This window comes from Portunus trituberculatus, chromosome 47 (assembly GCF_017591435.1).
Source record: "Portunus trituberculatus isolate SZX2019 chromosome 47, ASM1759143v1, whole genome shotgun sequence".
Lineage (NCBI taxonomy): Eukaryota > Metazoa > Arthropoda > Malacostraca > Decapoda > Portunidae > Portunus > Portunus trituberculatus.
The window spans coordinates 1964774-1992213 of NC_059301.1; the positions used below are offsets into that span (position 1 = coordinate 1964774).

General features: G+C 43.0%; 1 protein-coding gene and 3 non-coding genes across 4 annotated transcripts; 1 reads left to right on the top strand and 3 right to left on the bottom strand.

Moving 5' to 3' along the window:
- The first annotated feature begins 8936 nt into the window (after nucleotides 1–8936).
- On the top strand, nucleotides 8937–10845 carry LOC123520756 (SCAN domain-containing protein 3-like). The gene is made up of 4 exons (XM_045283319.1): nucleotides 8937–8981; nucleotides 9113–9916; nucleotides 10101–10299; nucleotides 10493–10845. The coding sequence occupies exons 1-4, from the start codon at nucleotides 8937–8939 to the stop codon at nucleotides 10843–10845; spliced, it is 1401 nt and encodes a 466-aa protein (XP_045139254.1).
- Nucleotides 10846–17552: 6707 nt separating this feature from the next.
- On the bottom strand, nucleotides 17553–17715 carry LOC123498273. The gene has a single exon (XR_006672668.1). It is a non-coding gene; the product is annotated as a U1 spliceosomal RNA (small nuclear RNA).
- A 2110-nt stretch (nucleotides 17716–19825) lies between these two features.
- LOC123498268 lies at nucleotides 19826–19939 on the bottom strand. The gene has a single exon (XR_006672663.1). It is a non-coding gene; the product is annotated as a U5 spliceosomal RNA (small nuclear RNA).
- A 4985-nt stretch (nucleotides 19940–24924) lies between these two features.
- Nucleotides 24925–25117, bottom strand: LOC123498264. The gene has a single exon (XR_006672660.1). It is a non-coding gene; the product is annotated as a U2 spliceosomal RNA (small nuclear RNA).
- Between the last annotated feature and the right edge of the window lie 2323 nt (nucleotides 25118–27440).

Genomic DNA, 27440 nt, shown 5'->3' on the forward strand with positions numbered 1-27440 from the left:
GAGAGGGGAAGGGTGGCAGCTCTGCGGAACAGCAGAGGCCCGTGCTGGGGACCGCCATACAACACAAAATAATAAATTAAAGGGGAAATAATGCGGTGCCCCTCACATGCCCCCCATTAAAAGAAAAAATTTGAAAACAACACATTACAAATTTTTTTTTTTAAAGCAGGGAACTAATTAAAGGGAATGGCACCGGGACAGACAATCTGCCACAACGTTGTCTGCTCCTTTTATATGTTTGACAATGATATTGTACTCCTGGAGTAGAAGACTCCAGTGAGTTAAACGCTGATTTTTAAATTGAAACTTTTCTAAGAACTGAAGGGGGCTATGATCTGAATAAATGACTACTTGGGGGCCATAACCGGGGATGTAAATTTCAAAATGCTGCAAAGCTAGCAAAATGGCAAGTAGCTCTTGCTCAATGACGGAATAGTTCTTTTGGGCGGGAGTAAACACAGAAGTAACACACAGGGTGATTAACAACCTGGTCATCAGGCTGCATTAAGACAGCACCTACCCCCACTTGACTGGCATCCACTGCGAGAACAAAAAATTTTGAAAAGTCAGGGGACAGGAGCACTGGCATCTCGCATAAAATGGTCTTAACTTGGTAGAAGGCGCTCTCACAGTCTTCACTCCAGGTCCACCTCTTACCCTTTTGCAAGAGATCTGTAAGGGGTGCCAGGAGGGTTGAATACCCCGGTACAAAACGTCAGTAGTAGCCTACCACTCCTAAGAATCTCTGCAAGGCACGGCGACAGGTCGATCCGGGGAACCGCCTAATCGCTTCTACTTTGGCTTCAGGAGGGGTGATGTAACCATGGCTTACTCGATACCCCAGGTATTGCACCTGAGCCTGTACAAACTCACACTTCTCTAAGTTGACTACTAATCCTGCTTCCTGGAGTCATGCAAAGAGGGCCTCTACATTAGTCAGGTATTCAGCCCATGTCGTGTCATAGATAACTATGTCGTCAATGTACACGAAGCAGTGAGTCAGGCCATCTGTCACTCGGTCCATAAGACGCTGGAATGTGGCCGGGGCATTACACAGCCCATAGGGCATCACTTGGCACTGATAAACAGCGCCATTGGTCACAAAACTCGCTATCTCCTTAGCCCGCTCTATCAATGGAACCTGCCATTACCCCTTGACAAAGTCCACTTTGGTAATAAATGTAGCTGACCCAATTCGGTCCACCGAGTCATCTACACGGGGCAAGGGATAAGTTTCTACTTTGGTTAGAGCATTCACTCGCCTGAAGTCAATACAAAACCTGACCTTGCCATCAGGCTAAGGCTGCAGGGTGATTGGGGAACTCTATTGACTGTAAGTCTGAGTAATGAGCCCATGCTCAAGCATATACTCCAACTCCTTCTCCACCAATTTTTGCTTCATAGGATTTACTCGGTATGGGGGCAGTTAGACAGGCTCTGAGTCCCCAACATCAATATCGTATTCTATCAACTGAGTCCTGCCCGGAACACTGCTAAACACAGAAGAGTACTTCCTCAGCTGCCGAAGCAACTCATCTTGCTGATCCCCTTCTAAGTGCTCAACCTTCTCCTTCAAGAGATGGAAGCTATTCCGTTCCCACTGCCCCGTAGGAACGACAGGTTCAGGCCCAATAACTACTGGTGCCCCTCCCTCCCGGCAAAAAAACTAAACTGAAGATGCCTCTTGCACGGCAGAACTAAAAGAGCCCTCCTGGCTAGTAGAACAAAAATAGGGCTTCAGCATGTTAACATGACACAGCTGAGCCCTCTTGCGCCGGTCAGGAGTGACCACCAGGTAGTCGAGGTCACCCACCTTCTTTTCTATAACATAGGGGCCACTATAGCGGGCAGCAAGCCGCTGGCCCTGAAGTGGTAACAACACAAGCACTTCCTCTCCAGGGGCAAAACTCCGATACTCGGCCCTGCGGTCATAATACCCCTTCATAGTCTGCTGGGCCTTACACAGGTGGGTCTGCACCACCTCTAGTGCCTTGGCCAATCTCTCTTGACTGCTCATGAGGCTTTTAAGCAGTGAGACAGGGCGGTCAGGCAACGGCTGACACCAAGCCTCCCGAACTACGTCGAGCGGCCCACGCACTCGGTGTCCAAACACTAGTTGATTGGGTGAGAAACCCAGGAACTCAGTGGGCGCTTCTCTCACCGCAAATAAGACATAGCGGACACACTCGTCCCAATCCTTATCCCTCTCCATGCAAAACTCTTGAGCATGGTCTTAAGGGTTTGATGATGTCTCTCAGGGCTCCCTGAGACTGGGATGATAAGCACTGGACACGATGTGCTTGATCCCCCACGCAGTCATTGTATCTTTAAACAACTTTGAAGTAAAGTTGGTCCCCTGATCGGACTGCAGCTCGGCTGGCAATCCAAAGTGTGTAAAGAAATTTAATAAAGCCTTCAGCACCACCTTAGAGTGAGTGCTTCTTAGGGGAATCGCCTCAGGGTACCGAGTGGTAACATCCATTATGGTCAACAAATACTTGTGACCAGCCCTGGTAGCAGGCAGAGGACCTACTATATCAATCAAAACCCTCGGAAATGGAGGATCAACAGCAGGGATGGAGTGGAGAAGCGCCACAGGGGGTGTCTGATTAGGCTTGCCCACCAATTGACAGGTGTGGCAGCACTTAAGAATTGTGGCTACTTCTCCAGGCATGCTGGGCCACCAAAAATTGCGACGCAGGCGAGCGACGGTCTTCCGGATGCCCAGGTGTCCAGCCATGGGCCCCATATGCCAACAGCACAAGTGCCTCCCGCAGCTTATGCGACACAACTACTTGCAGTAATTCACCACCGTCACTCTCCTGACATCTCCGACACAACACCCTTGGTGCAAAACAAACTCCTCCCTGCCCTCCAACTCCTTACTTCCCTCACCCATTCGAGCAAAGAAGGAGGCCAACGCCGGGTCCTCCTGCTGCTTACGAATAAGCTCTGCAGGCTCTAGCTGGGTAAGAGAAAGGGAAACTATAGGGTCATGGGGTTGAGGCAACGCTGCAACCCTACTTCCCACACGGCACCGAGGACGAAGAGCTGGCCCAGGCTGCTCCGCTCCTGCCACGTAATCCGGTGAGTCCTCAGAAGGATCATCACCAGCCAGGCAGTCATCAGGCGTGGGAACAGCTCGCTCCCTGCCTCCACTATGCTCCGCAGGGAAAGAAACTTCCAAGTCCCCCGCAGAGCTGGAAGCCTTCCCACCCTGAGTGCCAACTTCCAACAAACTGCCTGACTCATCAGGCTGGGGCCTGTGCTGAACATCAAAGCCCTCAGCCTCCACACCAGGAAGCAACTCAGCACGAGTGCTCCCTCCGGAGTGCTCTGCAGAGTGAGGATAACCATCAAATAACTCAGCTACACCCAACACTCCGTCCTCACTCTCACCAACAACTCCAGCTGAGTCCGGTGCATTAACAGGTGACTCCACGCCGTCACCGTCAACCTCTACACCTGAACTCAATGGTGAGCCCAACGCTGGCTCCACCACATCAGCACTGCTACTCCCATCTGGAGTCAATCCCACCTGGCTGCTAGCAGCCTCCTGGGTAGTAACAGGCTCTCTCTCAGCCCGACGGGCCTGAGAGCGGGTAACAACACTCACAGAGTCCTGCACCACTTGGCCCAATTCCTCAGCAACCTCACCCTCATCGGAGGTTGGAATCCATACACGACCACCAGCCAAATCATTCCCAAGCAGGAAGTCCACTCCTGCGACTGGCAATTCGTCTGCCACTGCTACCTGTGCTCTAGCAATGACAAGGGGACATGACAGCGTCACCTCAGCCGTCACGAACTCCTCCACAGTGTTAAATCCACAACACAACACTGCCTGACTAAATGTCACCTTCTTTCCAGTGACATTACGGCACACTGACTGCTGTGCACCCGTATCTCGCAGTACGGTGACGGGATAATTTGTGCCATTGATCTCAACAGTGCCTCCACACAGGAAAGGACAGCACCAGTCAAGCTCACTATTCTTAGTAAGAACGGGCGTGGCAACAGGTGGAGGGACAGGTGGGCCAACCTGCTCTCCCTCTTCCAAACATGACTCAGGCACACGCCGTGCCCTCTCAACTCTAAAGCCAGAAGGAGCAGTCAACTCATCATTACAAACTTTGTCTGGCCACACCAGCAAGGCAACTGGCTTCTGTGAGGACTTGGGAGTTTCAGTTGTTACTAACTTTGGGCAATTGAACTTAAAATGCCCTTTTGCTCGGCAGTGATAGCACATGGGCTGGTAATCATACTTTGGTTTTGGGGGCCGCCTTCCCCGCCGCCCCATCCTTCGCAGAAGAAGAAGGGGGCCTGGGACTTTCCCAAACCCATCTTACTGCCAAATCCAGGGTATCGTCTAAAATGGCCTGAAGAGCCCGAGGAAGAACTGCCACCACTCCCTGGGCCTCCCCTTGGACCATTTTCCTTACGATTCCAACTCCCAGGCTGCTGTACAGGACGGTGGGCCAACACATAATCATCAGCCCACGTAGCAGCCTCCTTCAAAGTCCTAAACCTCTTCTCCCTCAACAGAGGTACCACTCCTCAGGGCTGTCTCTAGCTTCATAATCATCAGCCCATGACTTAGCAGCCTCCTTCAAAGTCCTAAACCTCTTCTCCCTCAACAGAAACGGTGCAACTCCTTATCAGCAATGTCAATAAATTGCTCCATAACTACTAACTCCTTCAGGGCCTCGAGAGAGTCAACACCCTCGCTTGCAATCCATCTCTCAAACACTTGCTCCATTGAACGAGCACACTCGAGGTAGGAGTCACTAGCTCACTTCCTCTTTCCTCTAAATTGCAAGCGATAGGCTTCTGGTCACAGCTCATATGCCCAAAAGATTTCAGCCTTAAACTCCTCATAATCATCCAGATCATCAGCTGACATTTTGTCATAAACTTCCAAGGCTTTTCCCTTGAGCTTATTCGCGACCAAGCCTACCCATCTCTCCCGAGAGCAAACTCCTTGGCCTTCCTCTCAAAGCGAACAAACCATTCAGCCACTTTAGCCTCATCAAACTCAGGAACTAGCTGGAGACTGAACTAAAGTACGCTCTATACTCTGTTCTCCTCCTCCTCCTACCTACCAACAACTCCAGGCGTACTTACAGCATGGCGAGTTCTCTCCCACTCCAACTCTCTATCTTTATCTGTCTTTTCCCTCTCCAGCTCCAATTTCATCAGTTACATTTCTCTAGCCTCCTTCTCTGCTGCTAGTCTCTGAATGTCTCGTCTCTCCTCCGCCTCTCTAGCCCTCTCCTCAGCAGCTAGTCTGTTTGACTCTCGCCTCTCTAGCCCTCTCCTCAGCAGCTAGTCTCTTTAACTCTCGCCTCTCTTCTGCTTCTATCTCCATTTTCCTTATTTCCAGCTTCAATCTCAGTTCCTCAAGTCTGGCAGCTGACTGGACACTATCAGCAATACTGCTTGCTGGACTAGATCGTCGGGAGCCTCCCCTGCTTCCGATACTCCTGCCAGGGCTAATACGTCCCATATCACCTTCAGCGGGACCGCCATGTCCGTTATCATGAGAATGAGACATAGTGCGTCCCCACTGACCCCACGCGTGGCCAAGGACTCATCATACCAACGTGGTGAGCCACCGCCGGCCTCTTGCCGGTGAATTCGTATTTTAGATTTGGGAAACTGTCTTCCATATGCTAGCCGAAGCAATTTTTATAATTTATATTGTAAAAAGGTTGGTGTATAATACATTAATAATAATTTTACAACTTTATCCACGGTTAATTATTCTCCTTGTTGCTGAACTGGGTAAGTGCACTGTTAAGATAGTTCTTTGACTACATAGGATTTACCTATATGGTTTCTACCTATAGTCCGACTCAAATATGAAGGCCGCTGACGGGGGGAGACCTAACGGGGATTCCCCAGCTGCGGCGTCACCAAGCATCGTAGCACATGTTTCGATCTCATTATTAACTTACATCTTAATGAACCGTCATAAAAGTGTATTCCTCTAAATTTCTACTAAGGATGTATAGAGAGCTTTGAATATTGTTTCAGTGTAATGAAGACAATGATTTTGTATAGATACCACAAAATGTAGCACCATTGCTCTCCAGCGTTGCTACTTTTCAAGGTTGGACATGGGTGAGGTCAACCTCCCTGACCGCTGATAATCCCCAGGTCAAATCGAGTCACTCCTCCCCTCCCTGTCGCTCAGGATGGAAGGTGAATATCTCGTCCGCGCTACTCGCCATCGCATCCTTCATAGTCGACAGAAATTAATTATTTACAGCGTCAACAAGTTTTGCTTAGAGGATTCTTTTATAATCAATGTGGAGGACACTTCTGACGAAGAACTGTCTGATTAAATAGCTGAGAGAGGATTATGCCTACAGGGTAAAACCTCTATAAAAAAAAAACGCACCTTAACTCTTACCTCATGGGTGGTGTGGAAAAGAGTAAAATAAAACAACAAAAAAGATGCATGTCTACTTGTCTATTTTAGAGAGAGAGAGAGAGAGAGAGAGAGAGAGAGAGAGAGAGAGAGAGAGAGAGAGAGAGAGAGAGAGAGAGAGAGAGAGCCAATACGTAAACTGTTGAAAGACTCGCGCAAGCAGGATTACACACACACACACACACACACACACACACACACACACACACACACGTGCATGAGAGAACTATATAGTAATAAGAAACAGGAGGAAGTAGTAACAAGCCAGAGAGAGAGAGAGAGAGAGAGAGAGAGAGAGAGAGAGAGAGAGAGAGAGAGAGAGCAGGAGAGATGGGCGTTTCTCCACATTTCAGTGTTAATCCTATAATTGGGGCTGCGACGTTTGGCCACGCCGCAGCCGGGGAATCCCCGATAAGTCTCCCCCCCCTCCCCTCCCGGCGGCCTTCATATTTGAGTCGGACTATAGACTTTCATTTCCTTACTTAAGTGTCGTTTATATCGTGGAGATAAATTATCCGAGTGCAACATTTTCACTTAAATCTTAATTTTAGCAAAACGATGATGATGGTTATTGTTGCAACAACAACGATAACATTAATAATAACAATAATAATATAACAAATAACAATAATAATAATAATAATAATAATAATAATAATAATAATAATAATAATAATAATAATAATAATAATAATAATAATAATAATAATAATAATAATAATAATAATAATAATAATAATAATAATAATAATAACAATAAAAATAATTATAGTAATGATAATAATAATAGGTAAAGGCTTTTCCCTTATATTTATTATAAACTGAGCGTATAGCTTAATACTTTTTCCATGGTTAACTTTCACGGAGCCAGACACGTTTACAGATATCAGCAGTTGACGCGTTCCATGGACATTCCACTTCCTACTGGTGCAGTAGGAAGTGGAATGTCCATGGAACGCGTCAACTGCGCATGCGTTGGTACGATAACTTGGGCGTTCCATGGACGTTCCACTTCCTAATGCTACACCGGCTCACACCCGCACGCGCACCCTTATCTTCTACTGGTGAGGTGAACAGGCCAGTAACTCCCTCCATGGTGTTCATAGGGACTCGTTCTCACAAAAAATAAAATGATACAAGTAATAATACCCCACAATATAAACACTACACCACTATAAAGCACTTGGTTTATCATCCTGGCGAGGTCGCCAATTTCTTATGTTACGTCTGCTCACCGGGGAGTATGACGCTCTACAGGATCCCCAACACTATATTTCACAGCAGTCGCAACACTCAGGTTCTTTCTGCTGAAAGTGTGCAAGCTCATACCACAGTGATAGTCAACCTGGGTGCATGGTGCACCCCAGGGTGCATGATTTTTTTCAAAGGGTACATGGAAATAATGGGGTACATGGAGGGGTACATGACAAGGCTAGTGTGTACAAGAATGCACACTACGAAAAGGTGTTTTAGGAAGAAAATTGTAAGTGTAATGTAAGAAATTAATTTAAATTGAGATTATAGTATTAAAAATATGTGTATTATATTAGTATATTACACTCAGTATTAACTATAGTTACTATACACAGTATAAAGAGCCATTCCCCCCCAGATAGGCAGATACTGCCCCAAAGTGTGGGGAAAAGTATGAGGAATTTGGTATAGGTACTTTTCACGACGGGTTTTGTGACACAATTCGCGCCTCACGGGTTGGCAACATTGCAGCTTGCGGGCCTGCGGCGGTGTACTGGTATTAGACGTGTCACTGGCGCTGGTAGTAGAGGTATACACTCAGTACAGTGCTACCCTCATTCTACCTTCACGTTCCTTCGGACGCACAGTCAAGTTGACTCCCGACTTAACCACTCAAAATCGCTCGTATATTGGTGAGTAGTAAATAATGATAGGTGGATGGAAGGAAACACGGGTATGCAGATCAGACAATTTCTCATTTAATTTCGCTGTTGCTTCTTTCCCCTGAAGAAGCAACAACGAAAATACTCGGGAAATTAACTCTGATGTACACTTGTACAGTACATACCCGTGTCGTGTTTCCTTCCATTCACCTATCCACACATGTCACAATGTCTTGAATATGAGTTAATTTGTGTTTGTGGCATGTAGACGGCGAGAAGTACCAGACTGGGTGCATTATGATTATATAATTATTTTCAGGGGCACTCATAGGATATTTTACCAGGATAGACGAGGCTAAAACTAGAGTAGTTATTATTATTATTATTATTATTATTATTATTATTATTATTATTATTATTATTATGCAGGAATATACTGAGATGGCAGAATATAGCATGGTAGATTTGTAATAAAACAAAGCTTATTGGAGAATTTGTTTTTCCTGCAGATGGCTTTGCTCAAGTACTTCAAGAAACCCGGTGTTACTGATGAACTACGACCTGAGGAACTGGATAAAAGGCAAACAACAAGTGATGAAAATGGACAGGAAGATCACCCAACTGGATCAGTTTACCAACACCGAAGAATGGCGGTGAAACGAGCTTCAAGCAAAAAAGGCATCATCCATCAAGTACGTCCATTCAATTGAAATCAAAGCGAAGGAAGTGGAATAATGACTATGTGAAGTATGGATTTTATTTGCCAAATGAAGAGGAGCAGAATCCTTATCCAGCTACTCAGTGTCTCTTCTGTTCTGCGAAGTATAAAAATTCAAATCTTGTACCTTCCAAGCTACTGTCCCATCTCAAAATGCAACACAGTGAGCATAAAAATAAGTCAAAGGAGTTCTTTGAAGCAACTCGAGCTGAACTCAAAAAGCAACAACGCTCCTTCGATAGCATTATGGTCCATCAAGAAAAGGAAGAGAAGTCCCTTCTAATGACATCAATGGAAATAGCACATATACTTATGAAAAATAAGAAACCTTTCACTTTAGCTGAGACAGTCATTCTTCCATGCTTAGAAATAGCTGCCCAGCATCTTCATGGAGGCAAGAAACCACGTGATAAGGTTCGGAGTATTCCACTTTCAGACTCCTCAATGAAACGTCGATCTGTGGCAGTCGCTGAAGATTTGAAGGATCAGCTACTTACAAGGCTCAGGGCAGCACCCTGGTTTGGTTTGCAGTTCGATGAAACCACTGACATTGTAAATGTTGCTCAACTTTTAGCTTACTGCCGCTTTCCTGACAGTCAGTCCAAGAAAATTGTAGAACATTTCCTATTTTGTTTACCACTAGGTGTGCAGACAACAGCAGAGGAAATATTCACCAAGATAAATGAGTTTATGGTCAAGAATAATCTGAGCTGGAAAAAATGTGCTTGTGTTACCACAGATGGGGCTGCAGCAATGGTTGGAAGTAAGAAAGGTGTTGTTAAGAAAATTAAGGATGTTGCTCCCAGCTGCTGTTCTATTCACTGTATAATACATCGGGAGGCATTGGCTGCCAAGAATTTACTGTCAAATGTGGGGAAAAGTGATTTTGACGAAATCATCAGTGATGTGGTAAAGATAGTGAATAATATCCGTGCAAAAGCAAAAAAGAGTCGCATGTTTGAACAGCTTTGCAAGGAAATGGATGCAGAATTTTCTAAGCTCCTACTTCATGCAGAAGTTCGTTGGCTGTCTTGTGGCAAAGTGTTGAACAGATTTCTAACACTAAGAGAAGAAGTGTGTGTATTTCTGACAGAAGAAGAAGACTGTCAAGCTCCAGGACAACTACTGGATTGCCAGATTATCATACATGGCTTCTATCTTTGAGAAACTGAATCAATTAAACCTATCCCTTCAAGGCTTTGGTGGGGATATTTTTGATGTCACTGGCAAGATTGAAGCTTTCAAGTTAAAGATTGGGTTATGGAAAAGAAAAGTTGAAACTAAGGACTTCGGTAGTTTCTCCTTCCTTGATCAGTTCTTGAAAGAGTGCAACTGGGAAGTGCTATCTCCTTCGCTGGAAGAAAATATTAAGGATTTTGTTATTTTTCATCTGGACAGTCTGGAAAAGAAGTTTAGTATCTATTTCCTGATCAAGAGGCAAGAGCACTCGAAGAATGTATGTGGATTGTGAACCCTTTGTCTCAGCTAATACCAGATTAGCCAATCTGGAATCATTGACACCTACTTTGCTAGAACTGTCCACTGATTTTGCACAGAAGTCATCATTCCATGAATTCTCCTACTATGGAGATTTCTGGTGCTCACTTTTAGGAATTCCAGAGTACCAAGAACTTGCACGAATGGCCATGACTTATCTAGTGCGGATGCCAACAACATATCTGGCAGAGAAAGGCTTCTCTAATCTGGTGGATATTAAAACAAAAAAGCGAAACCAGTTACAAGATGTGGATTCTCTGATGAGGGGGGCACTGGAAAGTGAAATAAAACCTCGCTTTGAAAAGATTGTTGGAACAATGCAGCAGCAACCCAGCCACTGAATATAAAACCTTTTAATTTGCTGTTTTATAACTTGTGTGTATACAATGTGATATTCCATTTGTATTTTTTTCAAACCATTTGAAAAATCACATTATTTGTACATTTAAAAATAGAAATACAAAAGGTATACACATATAATTATATTGTTTTATTATACAGTTACCACCTATATAATTGTTTAGGACCAAGTAGCTATTTTTATACTTAAAATAGAGACCTAATACTTTTATTTATATATTTTCGGTCTTAAAAATAAAAAACAAATGTGATTTTTTTTTTTTTTTTTTTTTTTTTGTCGACGGCGCTAGGGTACATGAATTTTTCAAGAGCTCCCGGAAGGGTGCATGATCTTAGAAAAGGTTGAAGAACACTGTCATACCAGACTGCCGTCCCTCCACGGCGTCACAACAGCTCAGCGAGGCAACGAGACACTCCTCTCACTCGTGCCTAATAAGGATTTGGTAATTATTCCATTGCACACTGGTCCTAGCCATATATAAATAAAACACATGAGACAACAAAACTTCCTGTGTACACGGTAGTTATTACTGAATAAGTGCTCCCTCCTGTGTTCAGGAACTCACTCACTCACTCACTCACTCACTCACTCACTCTCTCTCTCTCTCTCTCTCTCTCTCTCTCTCTCTCTCTCTCTCTCTCTCTCTCTCTCTCTCTCTCTCTCTCTCTCAGACAGAGCACACACAGTTCTACATGAAAATATTGTATTGTTCACAAAAATTGCTTAAGATGAAAAAAAAAAAAAATATTAATCAGTGCTTTCCTTTCTCAAATTATCTTTTTTCTCAAAATTTATCACTTACATTATTCTATTAAATACATCTATCCTATACTTCCCTTTTACCTCTTACAACCACTAATGGTTCCAACAGTAAACAGCAACGTTTTTTTACAACCTGCTAGCAACGCCTAGCTCAGAGTACTTCAATTGCAACCTCCAATACTTAACACTAATTTAACCCTCTTTACAACCTCATAACCCATCACACAACTTTATAACCACATTTTAACACACGCACACGCACACGCGCACACACACCGGCTGCGGTCTCCGGCTGCGGACGGGAAGAAGGAAAATACCTATTGTGTTACAGGGCTCGGGTAACTCTAAGTTAGTGTCCTGTTAATGTCCTACTGTCGCTTAGTGTTGAAAGTGAGGGATACGGAGAGTGATCCCTGAGAGGAGTGTGTGGGTGGTGATTGTTTTGGCCGTAATCAGCTGACGATAACAAAAATGGCGTCTAGACAAGCTAGAGACTTTGAAGGTTTTATTACTACGCCAAAAGGACTGGAGAAACTAGATATGGATGCAAAAATCCAGGCACTGGAAAGTAAGTTCCTAAACATTTTGTCCATAGAAGAAAAACTGGATAGAGTTATAGCCGAGAATGATTCGTTCAAAAAAGAGATCATTTGTTAACGTTAGCGAATAAAGAGCTATTGAAGGAAAAAGTAGAGATGGAGAAAGAAAACCAACAACTAAGGAAACAATGTGAAGAGATGAAGGCTAAACTCATGGAAATGGAGATAAAAATATCCGAAGGGGACTTGAGGAAGGAGGAATGCCTTAATCTAATTGATACCAGGATGAAAGAAGTGAACCATGAACATCAGGAGGTACAAAGGTCGTTTAGGAGATAGTAAAAAAGCAGGAAGAGGAAAATAAAGGGATTACGCAGAGGGAAATGGTAAAGGCACTAAAGGAAAATGAGTATGTGGTGAGAGATATTGCTGAAAAGAAAAATGTGTGATCATAATAGGATTGCAGGAGGAAACTAACAGGAACTGGCAGGACAGGAGGGATAAGGAAAATGACAGGATTAAGTCTTTACTGAACAAGATCTCTGTGGAAGAAGAGGACCTATATGCTGAGGTAGAAGAAAGTGTGAGATTGGGAGCTTTTGAGGAAGGCAAGAATAGACCATTAAAATTGAAATTAAAGTCTCAGGTGGCAGCGGAGGCCTTGTTGAGGAGGGCTTGGAAACTTAAGGACTCTGAGGAAACCAAAACAATTTACATAAGAAGAAATATGTCACAAGATGAGCGAATGAAAATGAAGGAGCTTGTAACTGAAGTGAAGGAGAGGAATGACGAAAGAACAGAGGAGGAAAAGACCAAGTTTTTTGGAGGATGAGAAATGGGAGGCTAAAGAAGTGGTGGATAAAACAGACGGAATAGGCATTACATGGAAGAATGAGACTAGGAATGGAATAAAAGTGACTTACACGAACATAGATGGATTTCTGTCTAAGAGGCTAGAATGTATGGATTACCTAAGAAATAACGAACCGGACATAATGTGTGTAGTGGAAACAAAGCTAAGGCCGAAATAAAGCTAGACTGGTTTGTTGTAAAACACTACAAAGTATGGAGAAATGATAGAAAAATAAAGGAGGTGGTGGTATAATGGTTCTTACTAAGGAAGATCTGATAGTGAAGGAGGTGAACTATAGTAAGAGAAATGAGGAAGTGATAAGTATGCTTATAACAGATGGCAAGAGGGACATTAATATTATAACAGTATACATACCACCCAGAACCAGTGCTTGGGAATATGAACAGTACCAAATGGTGATGAGAAATACTCTAGACAGAATGAAGCAAGAACTCATCAGAAAGGATAGAGTGATGATAGTTGGAGACTTTAATTGCAAAGAAATAGTGTGGGAAGACTACGAAGTGGTGAACGGTGGTGAGTGGGCAGAAGAATTGTTAAAGGTAGCAACAAATAACTTGATGACACAGTGGGTGAGATCACCAACAAGGTGCAGGGGACAAGATGTTGCAGCAAGGTTGGATTTGGTATTTACCAGGGGAATCTCTCTAAAAGAGGAAATTGAACATGAATGTCCCTTGGGGAAAAGCGATCATGATGTCCTAAGCTTTGAGCTGGATACGGAATTAAGCACGAATAAGATTGTGGAACGCAGGCAGGAAAAATTAAATTATACTAGGGCAAATTATAACCATATAAGGGAGTTCTTTAATGAAATTGACTGGTCCGTGGTATACCAGGAAATACAATAAATTTATGGATTTGTATAACTCTGCTGTGAAAAAGTTTGTGCCATATCACAGAAAGAGGACTTTAAATAATAAACAGTGGTTTAATAGAAATTGTGAAGAAGCAAAAAAGAACAAAGAAAAGGCATGGAAGAAACTTAAGAAAAACAGTGATGTATTATCAAGGGAAGTCTACAAAACAGCAAGGAATAGATATGTTGAAGTAAGGAGAACAGCACAGAAGGAATATGAACAGAGGGTGGTGGAAAACTGTGATAGTGACCCAAAATGTTTTACAAATTCATAAATGGAAAACTAAATAAAAGGGAGGCAATAGAAAAGGTAAAAACGGAAGAAGTATATGAAGATGCTGGAGATATAGCTGAAATTTTGAACGACAACTTTTGCAAAGTGTTTACAAAGGAGGAGCATTTTATGGGAGGAAGGCCTACGGAAATAAAGCAAATGCAGGACATCATGGTTACTAAGGAAGATGTAAGGAAAATTATAAGCAATCTGGATATTAATAAATCAATGGGGCCTGATGGCATATCTGGGAGGTTGCTAAATGAATGTAAGGATCAATTGTTGAACCCCGTATTTGATATTGTGGAAACCTCCATACGAACAGGATTAGTCCCGAAAGAGTGGAAAAGAGCTGACATTGTGCCTATATATAAGAATGGTAGTAGAATGGAACCGCTAAATTATAGACCAGTATCGTTGACTAGTATATTGTGCAAGGTATGTGAAGAAGTAATTAAAGCTAAGTGGAGTGAGTATCTAGAAAGTGAAAACATTCTGAGTGAAAGGCAGTTTGGTTTCAGAAAAGGAAGATCGTGTGTATCCAATTTATTATGTTTTTATTCAAGAGTGACTGACATACTACAACATAGAGAGGGATGGGTGGATGCTATCTACCTGGACTTGAGAAAGGCCTTTGATAAAGTACCACACAATAGACTGATGTGGAAACTAAAGATGATTGGAGGAGTAAATGATAAACTAGCAAAATGGATGGAAAATTACTTAATGGGAAGAGAAATGAGAACAGTGGTGAGAGGAAGGAAGTCCGAGTGGAAGAAGGTAACCAGTGGAGTTCCACAAGGGTCAGTGCTGGGTCCCATCATGTTTTTGATTTATGTTAATGATATGCCAGTAGGAATTGACAGTTACATGAACATGTTTGCGGACGATACTAAAATTATGAGGAGAGTAAAGAATGTGGAAGATTGTAACAAGTTACAGGAAGATCTTGATAAAATATATGAGTGGAGTAAGGAGTGGCAGATGGAATTTAATATAGACAAGACCCATGTTATGAAAATGGGAAGAAGTAGATACAGACCAAACAGGGATTACAGGCTGGGTGATGAGAAAATTAAAGAGACCAATGAGGAGAAAGACTTAGGAGTAACCGTGCAAAACACTTTGTCACCGGAGAAACACATTAACAAGATTTTTGGAAAACATACAACATGCTTCAAAATATTGGCCTTGCATTCCACTACCTAGATGAAGGAATGATGAAGAAGATATTATGTACCTTAATAAGACCCCAGTTAGAATATGCAGCATGTGTCTGGTCACCGCATATGAAGAAAAATGTGAAGAAGGTGGAAAGGGTACAGAGGCTGGCAACAAGGATGGTACCAGGACTCAGGGAGTTAGACTATGAGGAAAGACTGAGGAAGCTGGGGCTGACCACATTAGAAGAGAGAAGAACAAGAGGAGACATGATAACTATGTATAAATTGGTGAACAAGATTGACGTACTGGATAGAGAGTTGATAAAGGTGACCACAAGTAATCATCTCCGAGGACATGAAAAAAAGCTAATATAGGACATCTGTCTAAATGACGTGAGAAAATACAGTTTCCCGCATCGTAGCATTGATAAGTGGAATAAACTGAGCAGTGATGTTGACGCGGTGTGTGTCAATCAGATGAAAGAGAGATATGACAGGAATGGACAAGGAGACAGGTCACAGAGAGCTTAGCTCGGGCCCTGTATTACACAAATAGGTAAATACAAATAGGTAAATACACACACACACACCTTTTTTTGTAACCTACTACATCACAATCTTGCAACCTCTTTCTAATACTGCCTAACAACCGTCTTTACAAGCACCTAGTAATGTTTCAAAGAATCTTACACTCATACTTTCTTGTTAAGGGTCTCATCAGTCAACCTAACAGGCGGCAGAGTGTCATCACCCACACACTATTCAATGTTCACTATTGAGGCGGCCTGAAGGCACAGTTCAGTTGTAGCGAGACACCGACGAGTGATGGTGACCTCTCCCATGGGCAAGGATGACCAACACCTACTTATGACACCAGCTATTGCGGTGACACATGAGAGAGAGAGAGAGAGAGAGAGAGAGAGAGAGAGAGAGAGAGAGAGAGAGAGAGAGAGAGAGAGAGAGAGAGAGAGAGAGAAAATGAGGACCAAGATCTGCTGAAAAGTGATGGAGTGACATAAGTTGAGAGAGAGAGAGAGAGAGAGAGAGAGAGAGAGAGAGAGAGAGAGAGAGAGAGAGAGAGAGAGAGAGAGAGAGAGAGAGAGAGAGAGAGAGAGAGAAGAGAGAGAAGAGAAGAGAAGAGAAGAGAGAGAGAGAAGAGAGAGAGAGAGAGAGAGAGAGAGAGAGAGAGAGAGAGAGAGAGAGAGAGAGAGAGAGAGAGAGAGAGAGAGAGAGAGAGAGAGAGAGAGAGAGAGAGAGAGAGAGACCAAGAGAGAAAAGTGATGGAGGACCAAGGAGTAGAGAGAGAGAGTGATGGAGTGACAGAGAGAGAGAGAGAGAGAGAGAGAGAGAGAGAGAGAGAGAGAGAGAGAGAGAGAGAGAGAGAGAGAGAGAGAGAGAGAGAGAGAGAGAGAGAGAATGTACATCAATCAAGTCACTATATTTCCCACCAGAAAAGCATAAACTACATCAGAGATTTGTTGGATGGGTGAAAGTACAAATTGACAAATTTCATACGGTTCTTCAATAACTTCATATTGAAACTTTGTATTAAATCATGAGCTCTCCAAATATGTACACAATAACCGAGCATGTGTATCAACAAACGCTTCACAGTAACTGATGCACAATATATATATATATATATATATATATATATATATATATATATATATATATATATATATATATATATATATATCAAGTCTAACGTTCGTGGTACTCTTCTGCAAATATGTCTAAAAGCACTTTACATTATGCACTAATGGACGCACCATGTATATATGCAAAGGAGCTTTACATTATCCATTAATACACACGCGCACCATGGAATTGCCATTAGAAACACCCAGATATGCTATATTGTAGTGTACACTAGTTCTCCATAATTACACAGTGAAAGATGTAATAGCATCACAAAATGTCTTTCAACAACTGTAACAAACAAGAACATGCATTAATGCAGACTCATCCTCCTGCTGAGACAGCAAACAGGACCTCTTCAGCGTCACCGCAAAACGGTAATGCATCTACCACATTGCCTACCAACTCACATTCCACACCATCAGAGACCATGGTGGGGATGGGTGAAGGCACTGCCTGTCCCTCAAAGTTGTGTAACCTTTAAAGCAGAACCCCTGATATCAGAATCTATACGTAGGCTATCTTCGTGGTAACTGAGGGTGGGACCACGCACAGCATTCAATATCACTGATTATGAGGGGGATGCGCGAACGCAATCCCCCACTATCAAAAATATCGCACTCGAGTTAACCACATTTGGGTTAATCGCAGGGGTCAGCACCACCGGAGTGCAATGGTGGGCCTCGCCCTGGGAGAACCGCCTTCATGATCACGGTGTCTCCTGTGCCAGGTAAGTATGCATAACATTGGAACTTGGCTCAGGTAACCCTCAACAGCTAAACACCCGCAAAGAGTTGCAACATTTTATGGAAGTACTTTTGTAAGAGAAGTTTAACTTTTACGTTATCATTACTTTTAATTAAAATAAAATTTATCATTAATTGCTAGCCTTGCTTCTACACAAGTACCATAAGTGTAAAAATTATTAACATATATTGCAAGTTACATGGTTTGTCACCGCACGTATTTAAAGATTGTTTTCACAATAAACGTCGATTCCATTCAAATACAACTACATCTTCCTCTTGCAAACTAAGGATAAAAATATGTGCTTTCACAAGCAGCTCGACGAAATACAATCACATTCAATACGTGCCGATATAGTTTTAGCCTAAGGATACATTTTCAATACTGGTCAATAGTATACATTGGAAATACATACACGTATTTAACTTTAATGTATCTGTGTTACGTATATATATATATATATATATATATATATATATATATATATATATATATATATATATATATATATATATATATATATAGAGAGAGAGAGAGAGAGAGAGAGAGAGAGAGAGAGAGAGAGAGAGAGAGAGAGAGAGAGAGAGAGAGAGTCCTACTTAAGTATATTATGCTGATTGATACCTATTCTTCCTTTTTCCCCTTACTTTAGTTCGCCATCACTACTGCTACACAAGTTCTCTCCTGCGTCCCATGTGCATGAACCAGACTCGTCAAAACCCGATGTTTACAACACATTCCATTCCAAACGATAATCTTTTCTATTAACAATTATATTTACGAGACGAAGAAAAAAAAACTCCTTAAAGACTTCAGTGCATCTTCGGAGAATACAAATTAAGATAAGTCATAGTGAGCTCCGATCTCGGTCAAAGGAAACAATGTATTGAGGTTAGAAAAAATTAATGAGGCTAATAGGGTACTAGAATTCATTTTTAGAAGTGTTGAAAGCAGACGTTCCGAAGTAATACTAAAATTATACTTGGCGCTGATCAGACCATATCTGGACTATGCGGTACGTCTCTGGTCCCAACTTTATAGGAACGTTATAGCTGTATTGGAGTCAGTGCAAAGGAGGAAGTCTAAAAAGATACAAGGGGTAAAGGATATTCCCTATGAAGCAAGACTGAAGAAACTCCATCTGCATTCCTTAGAGAGACGTAAGTTAAGAGGAGACCTGATAGAAGTATTTAAGAGGTGTAAGTGTTTTAACAAAGGGGACATGAACGAAGTTCTTAGGATCAATAGCGGGGAGAGACCCAAAAATAACGGATTTAAACTTGAAAAAAAAATCAGGTTTAGAAGAGAAATGGGAAGAAACTGGTTTTCAAACTGAATGGTTGATGAATGTAACGGACTCAGTGGTTATGTAGTCATGGCTGAGTCAATAGGGAGCTATAAAAGATTAGATAAATTTATGGATAGGGATGATAGAAATAGGTAGCTTTAATCATACATGGACTGCCACGTGTAGGCCTGGCGAACTTTTGTAGCTTCCCTTTTTTCTTATGTTCTTATGGGTGCTCAGGCGGCACTACTGTTCCACTTCCCTTCCCGACACAGCCCTAACGACGACAAGCGGCACATCTCGCCACGCCACCCAAAGGCTGGTGCCTACCAAGGTAAAGAGAATTCTCTTTACCGTGATGTCTACCCTGAATATACTTAATATACGTTATTAAGTATATTCAGGTGTGTGTGTGTGTGTGTGTGTGTGTGTGTGTGTGTGTGTGTGTGTGTGTGTGTGTGTATCTATCTATCTATCTATCTATATATATATATATATATATATATATATATATATATATATATATATATATATATATATGTGTGTGTGTGTGTGTGTGTGTGTGTGTGTGTGTGTGTGTGTGTGTGTGTGTGTGTGTTATGCACAATAAACCTTCAATTATCAATAAAATAGGCATCGGGCAGGTCATATTACTACCATTATATTGAGAAATAAGGATACTAATATGCTTTCACAAGACAGGTAGCCAAAACGACATCAAAACGTCATTCAGTGCAATACAAATACAAAGTCTCCAAACCGAGAACATCAGCAGCAATACCTTAAGGCTGTTTCATATGCATTACATTATGAAGCCCACTAGGTGGGCCAATAAAAATTGTTTTAGACTCATTGAGTTGTTCCCCTCCACGGAAATCTTTAGTAAAAGGCGAAAGATTTATGCGTTTTGAAGGGAAACCAGAGTTACCCTTATCGCCACAGCTCTTGTTGTTGTTGTTGTTTAGATTTACCATCCCTTGTGGTGAAAGATGGAGTGGGCCTTTAAGCCTTTGGGTGGCGGCCCACAGATGGTGTCTAATATGTCTCACTCCTCTCATGTGTATTCGGTGTATTTTCGGCCCTGGCAGAGCCACAGCTAGCCTAAAAGACAAGACTGCCCTGAGGCATAACCACAACTAAAGGAAGCCTACAAGTCTCGACCGCCAGGGTTAAGAGGGGACTGGGGATATGTTAGCGTGGTGGAGGGATAGTGTTTACCATGGTGATCGAGTTGTTGTAGATCTGTGTGTTTGATTATGTGTGGGCTTGCTCCTTGTGTTCTGTCTAGGTATGGTGTTGTGCTGGGACAGTTTTCTATGTAGTGTGTTAGAGGCGTGTTGGTGATGGTGAGGCATGTGTGAGGCGTTTCTTTAACCTCTGAGTAGCAGTGGTATCCCAGGCGTGTTTTTGTGTCTTGGCAGTGTTTCAGGGAGCTGAGGCATTTCTGAGGTTATCCGATACCAGCTAGCACTTGGAGAACCTCCAGCTGCTCTTTCTTCCACTTCATGAGCTGGTACCTTTTTTAGTAGTGCCTTGGCTGTTGCTTTAAATTGTGAAATGCTCTTGGGAATAGGGATTGTAATCCTGGGGAGAAACAGACCTTATTTGGCGGCCTGGTCAGCGTCTTCGTTTCCTGTAATCCCGGTGTGGCTCGGCACCCAGTTGAGGAATATTCTGCGTCCAAGAAGACGGAGGGTGTTGGCTACAGCGTGCGTGGCTGTGATAAATGAAATGTTGTCTGTTGCGTGTCCTCGTGAGCGTCTGTAAGGCTCCAAGGGAGTCAGTGTGTATTGTTATGTGTTTATCCTGTGTTTGTGCGTGGTGTAAGGCCTTCAAGATTGCAGCTATCTCGGTTTGGAGCGTTGAAGAACGGTCGGGGAGCCTGTAGATAGCGGTCTCTTCAGCTGTGACGAAGGCAGCTGCGGCCCTCCCGGTCTCTGGATCGACGGAGCCATCCGTGTAATATATGGTGTAGTCTTCAGCAGGAGCAGATGTAAGGGCGTTCCTGGCCTGGACAGCGAGCTCTTCCTTGCTAAGGCTGGACTTCTTTTTGCTGAGTTTAGAGATGACTGGTATGTACGGTCCAGGAGTCCAAGGTGGTTCAGTGTGGTACTCAGGGTGATGTATGTCTGGGACGTGGTTGATGAAGAAGTCGCGTAATTGGGTGGCGGTAATGCTGTCCGCTGCGCTTCTGAACCACGTTCTCTTGGTAAAAAAGAGTTGGATCTTGACAGAGGCATTGTTGGATGCTTCTGAGGAGATGTACGTGTCTTCCTTTGTTAAAGTTGGTGTACAGGATGGTGGAGTGCAGCGCTTATATGCGTTTTCTGACAGGGGGTAGGTGGGCTTCAGCCCTGAGGTTGCAGATCTTGGCCCAGCGAGGGGCACCCAGCATGATGCGCATGGCTTCGTTCTGGGCTTTCTCAAGAGGTTCTGTCTACACTGGGGAGGTCACTAAAAGTATCGGGGCAGCGTAATCGAAGAGAGATCTGATGGCTTGCGTATAGAAGGTTCTGAACACTTTATAGTTGGCTCCCCCTTCTGCTGCCGTAATGCAACGCATGGCTCTCAGCCGTGTGGTAGCGCGGTTCTTCATTGCGGCGATGTGTGTCGTGAACCTCATCTGGCGGTCAATCCAGACTCCCAGATATTGGTGGCTGTTTACCCATGACACGATGTTGTTGTTGGCAGTGAGAGGCGGAGCTAGCTCGGTGCCTTTCACATGTATCGCCTTTGTTTAGTCTGTGTTGATTTTCAGGCCTAGTTCGTGCCACTTCTTTGCAACCTTGGTGATAGCGGTCTGCGCTTTTTTTCATGTAGTGGGGGCCTGTAACGATCAGCGCGATATCATCGGCATAGCAGAGCATTGTGGTTCCTGATCCAAGGGGCATGGAGACGAGTTGCTCTATGAGTACATTAAAAAGAAAAGGGCTTAAAATGCTTCCTTGGGGCATACCATTTTCAAAAGTCCTGGTTTGCGAGAGGTGTCCCTGGAATTTGACTTTGGCTTTCCTTTCTGTCAGGAAGTCTTTAATCCAGGACAGCAGCTGCCCCTTGACGCCTTTGTGTGCTAGTGCAGTCAGGATGATTCTGGCATTAGCCAGTTCAAAGGCCTTTTCCAGATCAATGAAAATCAGCACCGCCTTCTTGTCGTAAGTGGTGGAAGTCATTCTCACGAGGCAGTCTCTTGTCCCCACGCCTTTTGTGTATGCATGAATATTGGGGTGCAGAGGCCCCACTTGCCAATGGAGTCTCGCTAGGATCATCTTTTCAGCTGTTTTGCCTAAACAGCTCAGCAGCGAGATGGGGCGAGACTTCCCAAGGTCTTTAGGTTTCGGTATCAGGTGGATGGTGGCCTCCTTCCAAGACTTGGGGAGACGACCTTCTTGATATGATGTATTGATTAGTTTCAGTATTTCTTGCGTTTTATTCCTCGCCTGCCTGATCACAGAATATGTGATTCTGTCCGCTCCAGTGGATGTGTCAGGTTTAGGGTGTAGTGCATCCTGTAGTTCTCTCAGTGTGAAGTCGACGTCTGTGGGTGCTTGCTCTGTGCATGCCTGAGTGATTAGCTGTTCGTGAAACGGCCGATTCCTTCTAAGATGATTCTGTGCTTGAAATGGTAGCTGGTCAGTACCGCTTCTTTGGACGAAAGCTGTTATCAGGTCCTCTGCTTCTCTGGCTGGTGTCGGGTGTGCGGGTGCTCTGGGCTTTCGCTTTCCACAGGCGATGTGTATCTTCCCCCAGACTTCACAGAGAGTGGTGTGAGAGTTCATGCTCTCGCACCATTCTAGCCATCTTTCGGTCCTGATTCTCTTCTTCCCCTCTCTCACAGTCCTGATGGCAGCCCTCAGTAAGCTTCTGGTGGTGTTGGTGTTGTATTGTCTGTTGAGTTTTCGAGCCTGGTTGATTCTATGGTTGTATTCTCTGACCCGGTTGCCGTAGTACCAGTGGTCTTTATGATAGTGTTTGGGTTTTTTGGTGAGCGGGATGGCAGTGTTTGCGGCTATGTGAAAGGCGTTAACAAGTGCGGCCTCTTGCGCGTCTAGTGTGCCATCGGGCGGGACGTTGAGGACGGAGTCGAGCGTGGTGCTGAAGAGGAGCCAGTCAGTTTGCTTGGTATTCCAGCGCGGGACGTGCTCGAGAGGGGGAAGCTTGTAACAATTTATGGATATTTGGATGGCAAAGTGGTCGCTTGCCAGGTGTTTGTGTAGTTGCCAAGTTGCTTCGCGACTGAGGTGTGGTGAGGCAAATGAGAGGTCTAGGACATTGCCTGCCGTGTGCGTTGGTTCGCCCATGTTCAAGAGGATGGCCTCTGGAAAGTCGACCAACGCTTCAGCAATGTGATGTCCATCCTTGTTGCTGTCGCTGGATCCAAGGATAGGATGGAGTGCATTGAAGTCTCCTCCAATGAATACGTCAGTGGTGGAGCAGAGTGCCATAATCTCGCTTAAGTCTAGACGGCTTTCATGGCAGGGGTGTCTGTAGATGTTATAGATGTGGATGGTTCTTCCTTGCACTTGGGCTATGACACCAAGGACCTCCACTCTGTTGCCGCAGAAGGGCGGGTTCTCCACTCGGTTGCTGGTGATGGTCTTTTTGACTAAAATAGAGCACCCACTCTTTTCTTCCCTTATGTAGTGAAGGTGGTACGAGTTATAGCCAGTAAAGTTGAAGTTGGTGTGGTATTCCGGTAGCAAAGTTTCCTGTAGTAATATGAAGTCAGCTGGGTTTTTGCCACTTGCCCCCATTAGCAGGTGTTTCTTGCCCCTGATGCCGTGACAGTTCCACTGGAGGATTTGGATCTTACTTTGCTCTTGATACCCAACGCCTTCTTCTCCTCGATCTGCGTGGAGGCTGGTGTCAGGCCTTGGTTCTGGTGGGGTCTCGCAGGCGAAAGCGACGGTTTCCGGGGCAGGTAGTCTGCTGTTTTGTTCGCTGGTGTTCTGGGCCTCGGAGTTCTGTGAGTTTTCTTGGCTGCATACAGGGAGATTGTTTGCTCCGCCATCATATTCACCAAAAATTTCCCTGGGCCACAGCTCTGGATCAATACCTTAAACCTGAACACATGCGCAGACTGCATGTCAGAGTAAGAACGGCAAGTCTATACTTAACGTATGCTTTCTATATGATACAACTCATAACAGTTCATATTCAACACTTTCATTCCAGCAATATTAGTATATTTATAAAGAATTCTACTTTTGTTAACCACTTTCCGCTGCACAAATCTCAAGCAGCAAATGTATAATTTACCGGGATGCCCTTCTTACACGCAGATGTTTTGCATTCAGCTCAGATGTACTGGATGCAGCAACACCCACTAATGTTCTATTGATGCTGTCGTGAACATTTCGCTAGATCTGCATTCTTTAGATTCTTTGTCATGATGGTGCCAAAACTTATCGCTTTGAGTTATTTTACTTATTTACCATACCCTGAACACGTATTTATAAGGTAGTAATGAGTACACGACAATTATATTTTTCAATTATATAAAATAGCCAACACAGTTGTTAATTTTCCACTATCATATCGTTTATCTCGAACACAGTTTCCATTTCAAAAAATAGAACTTTTCAACAACTAAGAAGCAGCCAGTCATTGGTGGTACAACATAATGACCGTTTATACTAACTTAACACCACTTGATAACCTTTAATTAGCATGGTGGAATTGGATACAATAATTGCAAATGAGACTAGGTTTTTTGTCTCTCTGAGTGAATGGCTGGAGTTTACTATCACGCGTGCATGTGTGTGTGTGTGTGTGTGTGTATTTAACATGGGAGATGAACGACAGTAAACAGAATATCAAGTCTAATAAGGTTAAACACAGTGACTGCTTCTCAGACACTGTTATGCACCTTATTGAGGTTTCTACTTTCCAGATACAATATTGATTCTCCCCGGGAGGAGTGGACCGATCCCGGAAGTACTGCAATACCGGGCCGATCCGCGGCAAAGGTGGAGCAAGCCCCTAGCACTTCGCCATAGTCCAAAAATCAGATTAATATCGTAGATCCCACATGGGGATCGTATCAGATATTAAGCTGATAAGAACAGATACTACACTTTGATCTTAGCCAAAAGGCCGAGAAGCGATACCTACAAGTAGGAACGCAAGAGCCACACTGTCTACGGCTGAACACCAAGGCCGACCAGTGATTTACTATGCAACTGATATCTAAATCTCATCTTATTTACAGAATAACTTCAAATCAATGTTGGGAAATTAAATATATTCTTAATCCTTAAGATTCATACCACTGGTTACCTCAACCATTTGTCATCTTCGTAAGTGTAAGTGCATTAAAATTTTCAGAGGAAAAAAATATTACCAGAAAAATGAAGGGCAATGATCTTATACATCATATAGAGACAACCGCATGTAGAACTGACAGTCCTCACAGCAATTAGTTTCCCATTTATCTAATGGACAAGTGATTTCTAAGCTCCTCGAAGTAATGCATTTGTGGCTTATGAAATCATATTTTTAAGCATCAACGAATATTTAGATATTCAATAAATCTTTCATAATAATAAATAATAACTAATGTTTACACAACGGGCAGATTCGTATGTATTAGAAATTTCATCACATACTTGAGTAAGATAAACCTTAATCTTTTACACTTAATTTCAACATGATCAAAACTTGCTTGAGAATCTCAGGCAACAGTCAATTGTAAGCACGTCATTTTCAACGGCATTACTACCACGTTGCCCCTACCATGCCCTAATCCTATCAACTTCAGAGACGTATATATACGAGAAATCCTGCAGTGACCTTTCCACCATAACAATGCTGATATTCTTCCCTATACCGAAGTTAGCCATCACTAATCCTACGCAAGTTTACTTCTGCGCTATTGCAAACCAGACTTACTTAAACTCAAGATTGGCAAATTAATTCTCATCATATATCACTGGATGAAATTTAGGCCAATTTGGACTTTCATCCAACCATAGAATCTCTTCTGTAGTTTGTTTTACTATATATATATATATATATATATATATATATATATATATATATATATATATATATATATATATATATTTTTTTTTTTTTTTTTTATAGTGACCAATGTAGTGAATTGATTGATGGTATACATAATTTTCGTTGCACACACACACACACACACACACACACACACACACACACACACATATATATATATATATATATATATATATATATATATATATATATATATATATATATATATATATATATATATATATATATATATATATATATATATATATATATATATATATATATATATATATATATATATATATATATATATATATATATATATATATATATATATATATATATATTCCATGACTTTTCAACTCAAAATTATGTCTATCTCTCATTCACAACCATTTTTGGGGCCATGTGAGAAATCAGGTCTTTTGGGTAGATTCTTACCAAGGAATATACAGAGAGGAAGGTTTGGTGTGGGTTAAAGTTTGGAGGACAGCGACGGTGCTGCCATCTGTTGGAAGCGAGTACTTTCATAGAAAACGTTGTTAGGAGTAACTTAAAATTTCTCCCATGCTTCCTCCCCCACCCCTTATTTTTCCCTGCATTTTCTCGTGGTTATGAACTTATAAGGCAAATAAATCATGTTTTATATATATATATATATATATATATATATATATATATATATATATATATATATATATATATATATATATATCTGCTTTCTCCGCCTGGGCCACACCATACTCCTTACTTGCATCGCATACGTCGACTGTCTCGTGATCACTTCTGCCCTTGGTGTAGGACTACCCCTGAGGCCATGGAACATTTCCTGCTTCAATGCCCACGCCTCCTCTCAACATACTGCATTACGCTCCCGGCTCTCCCTGGCCATCACAACACTCGACCTGCCCACCCTCTTGGCAGCCTCAGGCGTCCACTCCTCCTGGCAACCTGCTGTCCTTCGCCTTACTTGTGCCTTCTTGAGGAAGACCGGCCAGCTACCACGCCTGTGATACCCACACAGGACTACCCCAGGGCTCATAAGGATCCAAAAGAGGCCACAAAGATCTATGGATCCTTATGAGCCCTGGGGTAGTCCTGTGTGGGTATCACAGACGTGGTAGCTGGCCGGTCTTCCTCAAGAAGGCACAAGTAAGGCAAAGGACTTCAGGTTGCCAGGAGAGGTGGGCAGGTTAAGTGTTGTGATGGCCAGGGCGGAGAGCCGGGAGCGTAATGCACTATGTTGAGAGAGGAGGCGTGGGCATTGAAGCAGGAAATGTTCCATGGCCTCAGAGATAGTCCTACACCAAGAGCAGAAGGGGTCACAAGACAGACGTAGATGAATCCTTGATACTTACCTAGATGGGGCTTAACCCCATCTAGAAACAAGCAATGCCTCCAACCATGAATGCAAAAAGATGTTCTT